The sequence below is a fragment of the Pipra filicauda genome, unplaced genomic scaffold, assembly GCF_003945595.2.
Source record: "Pipra filicauda isolate LSUMZ 115617 unplaced genomic scaffold, ASM394559v2 scaffold172_size1731463_pilon, whole genome shotgun sequence".
NCBI lineage: Eukaryota > Metazoa > Chordata > Aves > Passeriformes > Pipridae > Pipra > Pipra filicauda.
The window spans coordinates 55,769-61,429 of NW_024104240.1; the positions used below are offsets into that span (position 1 = coordinate 55,769).

The 5,661-nt window shown below is 52.0% G+C and overlaps 1 protein-coding gene across 1 annotated transcript; it reads right to left on the reverse strand.

Moving 5' to 3' along the window:
• LOC113991995 (peptidase inhibitor 16-like) lies at nt 1-4,732 on the reverse strand. The gene is made up of 5 exons (XM_027728833.2): nt 4,453-4,732; nt 3,014-3,229; nt 2,510-2,619; nt 1,662-1,750; nt 1-916 (listed from the first exon to the last, which is right to left on the reverse strand). The coding sequence occupies exons 1-5, from the start codon at nt 4,603-4,605 to the stop codon at nt 816-818; spliced, it is 669 nt and encodes a 222-aa protein (XP_027584634.1). The 5' UTR covers nt 4,606-4,732; the 3' UTR covers nt 1-815.
• Nucleotides 4,733-5,661: the final 929 nt, after the last annotated feature.

A 5,661-nucleotide genomic window follows, 5' to 3' on the forward strand; every position in this document is an offset into this window, starting at 1 on the left:
TCTGTATTTAAATTGAATTACACTTCAGTTATACAAAGAAGAAAGAAGAAAGGAAGCCTTGCAAGGGAAAGCTGTGCAAAGGAGATGGTGGCTCCTCTCAGGGCTTAAGGTTTCTCTTCTGTGCGTGCACAAAGGTGAAGGCACAGGTGTAAAATAAAGCTGTGGCAATGGATAATGGCAATAACTGAGGAGTGGGACATGGGGCAGAGACAGGAGAGAGGGAGGAGGCAAGGGCTGCAAGGGTGTGAGGAGCAGCAGGGAGAATATCTGGGTAGTATTGGCCAAAGTTACACCAGAACCAGGAGGGAAATAGAAATCCTCATATTGGATTCTTACTGGACAAAAAGGGAAAGAGATGAAACTTGCCCAAATCTGAGACAAACAGACATATGGAGAGGGGAAGAGAGCATTGTTGCTGGAGGCTCGTCCTGAAAAAACACTAAAGCCAACTACCATGTCTTGTTGCCACTTGGGTTTCCAAGCCATCCTGCTGTCCCTGGGGACACGGTGCGGCGGGGCCTGCCGGCCACACGGCTGGGGGACAGCTCACCACTCCCACCTTGCAAATGGAACAGAAGCCCAGGCTGGCCAGGAAGAAAGGAGAAGTGTCCAATGTCACCAGTGTTATGGCAGACACCCTCCTGCCCTTAGTCTCCTCAGGAAGGCTCGCCAGGGCTGGAGCAGATAAGGCAGCGTAAGAAGGGAGGTGTCAGCCCAAACTGTCTGAGGGGTCTCCTGAGCCCAGCAGGGTTGTGGAACAACCAGTGCTGAAGAAAGCCTTGGTGACTGGAGCAGGGAGAGCTGAGAAAGACCATTCAAAGCAGAAGGCCCACCAGGATGGCACTGGGGAGGAGGAAGAGTGAAAGCCCCGAGCAGGTACTGGCGGCTCCAGTCGTGGGCTGATCTGTCTCCCGTTCTTCAGTGTCCAGGGCAGATGTGAAGGAAGAGGAGAAAACATGAAGTTAGAAGAGAAGATCCTCTATACTGAAGGAGCTAACAGGCTCTTCAGTGTCTACCTCTGCCTGTGGAGATTATAATCCAGGTCTAACATGGGCTCAAAGGAAAGAGTTACCCCGGCTGCCTCAGAAGGATCAGGTCTTTCTGGTTCTGGCTTTGTGGTTGTGGCAGTTTTCAGTTGTGTCTTTGCTGTTGTGGCAGGTGTTGGTGGTGTAGCAACAGGTGTTGGCTTAGCCAGAGTTTTGGTGTATTTTGGTGTGGTGGGTGTTGGCTTGGCTGTAGCTCTGGTGGATTTTGGCTTGGCCATGGTTGTTGTGGCTGCCAGCGTGGTGGCTTCTGGCCTGGTTGGGGTTGCTGTTGGGTGGCAGGTTTTGGCTTGGCTGTTTTGATGGGTACTGGTGTTGGGGGTTTGGGCTTGGCTGTGGTTGTGGTGGGCTCTGATGCTTTGTGTACTGGTCTAGCTGTGGTGGACACTGGTGTTGTGCTGGTCAAGGGGATACAAGGCTCTTGTCCAGTTCTCCTCGTCCTGAGGCAGCTGACCTGTCTTAGGAGCAGCCATTGCTCCTGAGCTCTCATGGTCCAGCCTTGGACCTGCTGGCTCAGGGCTTCCTGAAAACTCCAGGAGGGTTCAGAGCTTGGACCCCAACCCAGGGGGTTCAGTCCCAACAGCCCCTCAAGGGACACGCGCGGCTTCGCTCACTCACCACACAGGTTGTTCACACAGACTGTGCCCTTGGGACACATTGAGCACGGGGGTCCTTTCCAGTAGGGCTTTCGGATACTCCCATTACCCCTGGAAGCAGAAGATGCCAAGAAAAAGAGGGGTGTGATTCAGCTGGGATATCCCAGCCAAGGCAAAACTCAGGATTAATGTAACAAACAGGTCATGGTCTCCTGCCACAGACTGTCAGTGCCATTTACTCAACAGCCTGAGCCCAAGGCTGCTAAAGCCAGGGGACACAGCTCCATGGACCAGATCCTGCACATCCCTTAGAACGAAACACTGGATGGGCACTGGGACAAGTGATTCTGTCTCCCTTCTGCTCAAGACCCCTAAGAAGGTCTGCAGCCACCAGCTGCTCTAAGTTGGTCTCAGCAGCCCCAAGCAAGTGGTCCCAAAGCTGGTCCCAGGGCTGTGAAGGGGGTACCCACTTCTCCCTCCACATCCAACCCTTCCTGCTGGTGCAAAAGGGCTTCTCCACCCCAGGCAACCACTGCTGCCAGCAGGGAAGAACCAGGCCCAGAGCAGGGAGCTGTTTGTACCCTCAGCTACTGCGACTTCACCTTCGGGCAGCTCTCAGGGCAGAAGGTTCCTCCCTGGGTCTGTGCCAGAAGCTGAACCAGACCTCAGCAATCACGGGCAAGGATCGCCAGACAACCCTTCCTTCCTCTGTGACCAACCCAAGATAAGGAAGGCCTTTCTTTGGAACTGCTTTGCTTCCATTTCTGACCAAGGCCAAACTCTGCTCTGATGAAAGGACTGAAGGAAGGACATTTCCAGCACAAAAAAACCCATCAAGATGCAACAATCCATGCAGGATCTGGGACTTACCGGGGAAAATACTTGCAAACCAGCAGGTGCATGTTCTCTGTTTCCTTTCCTTCGATCTTCTCACAAAGCTTTGCCCCACAGCCAATGTGTTCCGTGTCTGCCCAGACCACCTACAGCAAAGACCAGGGGTGAAGGTGAGGGGAGTGAGTGAAGGCAACCTGTCCCCTGGCCTTGAAGGCTGCTTCATACATCCATTCACATAATTACCACAACCATCTCTGCTCCTCCTTGTTCCCACTCAAGCTGTGAAGAAACACCCAGACTTTGTCTCTCTGCCTGAGACAAGCTGGCACCCAGCTTTGCTAAGCAGCTAAAAGAGGGTTTGTTTCAGAAAAAAGGTCTTCTCCCAAAGGCTGGTCATTGCTGGCACCATGCCCAGGTCCCCCTGTATCATTGTGATTCCCACCTGGTTCCCCATCCCTTTGCAAAGACTTTGGGAGGAGCTGGGGCTCTGGTACAGTGCCTTTCCCACCAGCCCCATCCCTCCAGCTCAGCAGCTTGTACCTGTTTGTAGTTGCCACACATCTGCCCAGGGAGACATGTGGATGTTAATAAGTTGTAGAATTTCCTCTCCCCGTTCCATTCTGCCACAGCATGTTTGAGGTCCAGGGCTGGGGCCATAGCAAAGAGGTTTTCCTTGTGTCCGCCACTCTCCTCGTCCTCCCAGATGCACTTCTCTGCATGGGATTGAGCATCAGCCTCCAGCTCGGTGTCCCAGGTCTGAAAGGAGCTCAGCATCAGCACAGAGAGAGGGACACAGGGCTCTCCAACGTGAACAAGGCACTTACCAAGGACCTCTGGGCTCTCTGGCCACACAGTTTGCCCATTCAGGAGTAAAATTCAAATCCCCACCCAACAGAGTCATCAGGAGAGGTCAGGATGGTCAGATCCAGAACAAAGAAAACTTTGGCTTATAGGTCAAACAGGAGAAGGTCAGTGCATCAGCACGACTCTCACAACCTCACCTGGAGCACATCCAACATCATCACAGACCGTCCTCAGCTCAGCGAGGAGAAACTGTCACAGTGCTCAGGCTTCTGGCTCTGGCCCCTTGGAGTCTGCAGTCACTAGTCAGACCTCTCCCTGAATTTAGATTTTTGGTTCTTTTGGTCGTTAAGCTCCTGTTTACCAGCCCACAAAGTTTTACTTCACCTGGGCAACTCTCGAGTCAGGCAGGGAGGTCTCCTCCAAGCACAGGGTGACCCAAAGAGGAAAGGACTCCAACTATCCATGACAAACACTTGTCTTTCTCCATGATTTGCAAACAGTGAGGACAAATCATGTGGTGGAAGATAAAACATGATATCCAAATTTTAGTCAAGAGTCCATAGAAGACAAAAGGTAGCACCAGCTCCAGAGCTTGTTTGTTCTCCCACTGCAGCCACACATGATGTGGGACATGATTCGGTTTCCCTGAGCAAAACAGGGGATCCCTCACCTCCAAGGCAGCCATGCACAAGGCATGGTGAGGATTAGGAGTGGGATGGACAGCCCAAAAAACTGAAAGACCTGGGGGTCATGTTTGAAGTTGATGCAAACACAAAGCATCAGCAGGATTCCCCCTCCAGCTCCTGCAAATGGCCATGGCAACATCTCCAGCTCATGGCACCTGCTCATGGCAAGGTCTCACCTGCCCTTCCTCCTCATCACAAGGAGCTCCAGGAGGCACCCGTGAGTGAGAACTGCATCACTCTCAGACAGAGCATCAGGGGACTCAGATCACACTTAAAAACTTCCAGAAATTATCAAAGACAACTCTACAAGTTAAGGAAACTCATCTCTTTAGAGCCAATTTAGGGAACCTCCCCATTGACACCTACTTGTAACCCTACATGACAATTGCTCTGCCTCCCCTGAGGAACACCCTGATCCCTCCCAGCATTGAGATCAAGGCTTGCACCACACAAACACCCCGAGATTCCTCTGCAATAAGAGCCACTTACCAACTTCATCATAGCCCTGGCAGGAGGAGAGACCTGGGAGCGGTATCTATTATGCTCATCCAGGATTATCTTCTTTTCTTCCTCACTCAGGGACCAGCTCAGCTCCAGCACTGTGAGCACCAGGAAAACGGGGGGAAGACCCGAGCTCAGCATCGTGCAGTCGGCTTCTGCTCTTAGCAGCCCAAGGCTCTGGCAGTGAGATTTACAGCAAGGAACACCCAACAGCTTTTCGAGATTGGGGAGGAAATGTATTTATTAGAGTTTTGGACCCACGTGGGACACACCCCTGTCACGTATCGCCCTTGATGAAGAGGCACCACTGTGCCTGGTGCCAACAAATGCACAGGACAACTCCTGTCTCCAGAGACCAGAAACACCCTTCCTGGGCAGCTGTTCCAGTGCTCTGCCACCCTCCATGGAAAGAACTTCTTCCTCATGTTGAGATGAAACTTGTGTTTTAATTTATGGCCGCTGCTCCTTGCCCTGTCCCTGGGCACCACTGAAAAGAGTCTGGAACCATCCTCTTGGCACCTGCCTTTAAGATATTTACAGGCATTAATGAGACCCCCTCTCAGTCTTCTCCAGACTAACCAGGCCCAGCTCCTGCAGTGTCTCCTCACAAGAGAGATGCTCCACTTCCTCAATCATTTGGGCCTCTGCTGGGCTCTCTCCAGTAGCTCCTTGTCCTTCTTGAACTGTGAAGACCAGAACTGAACACAACACCCCAAATGTGCCTCACCAGGGCAGGATTCACCTGCCTTGACCTGCTGGCCACACTCTTCCCACTGCCCCCCAGGATCTCCTTGTCCTTCCTGGCCCCCAGGTCACACTGCTGGCTCATGATCAACTTGTCACCCACCAGGACCCTGCTCCTTCTCCACAGAGCTGCTCTCCAGTAGGTCACCCCCAACCTGTGCTGATACCTGGGGTTATCCCTCCCCAGGGATAACAGGACAGCTCTTGTTGAACCTCATTAGGTTTCTCTCCTCCCAACAACTCTCCAGCCTGTCAAGGTCCCACTGAATGGCAGCACAGTTTCTTTTTCCCAAAGTGTTTCTTATGACATTTCCCAAACAATGTTGGGAAATGTTCTGACTTCTGGTTTAAAATTACACTTCCACTTAGAAAAAAATGCCCTAAAAAAGGGTTAAATAACCTCTCAATGGCTGACATGCAACACAGAAATAAAAATCAGGAAAAGGGAAAAGG

Coding starts and splice junctions, on each gene's coding strand:
- LOC113991995 (XM_027728833.2), bottom strand. CDS start 4,605: ATGCTGAGCTCGGGTCTTCCCCCCGTTTTCCTGGTGCTCACAGTGCTG. Junction 3,230..4,452: donor CCAGGGCTATGATGAAGTTG/GTAAGTGGCTCT, acceptor AGCTCCTTTCAG/ACCTGGGACACCGAGCTGGA. Junction 917..1,661: donor CTGTGTGAACAACCTGTGTG/GTGAGTGAGCGA, acceptor TGGACACTGAAG/AACGGGAGACAGATCAGCCC.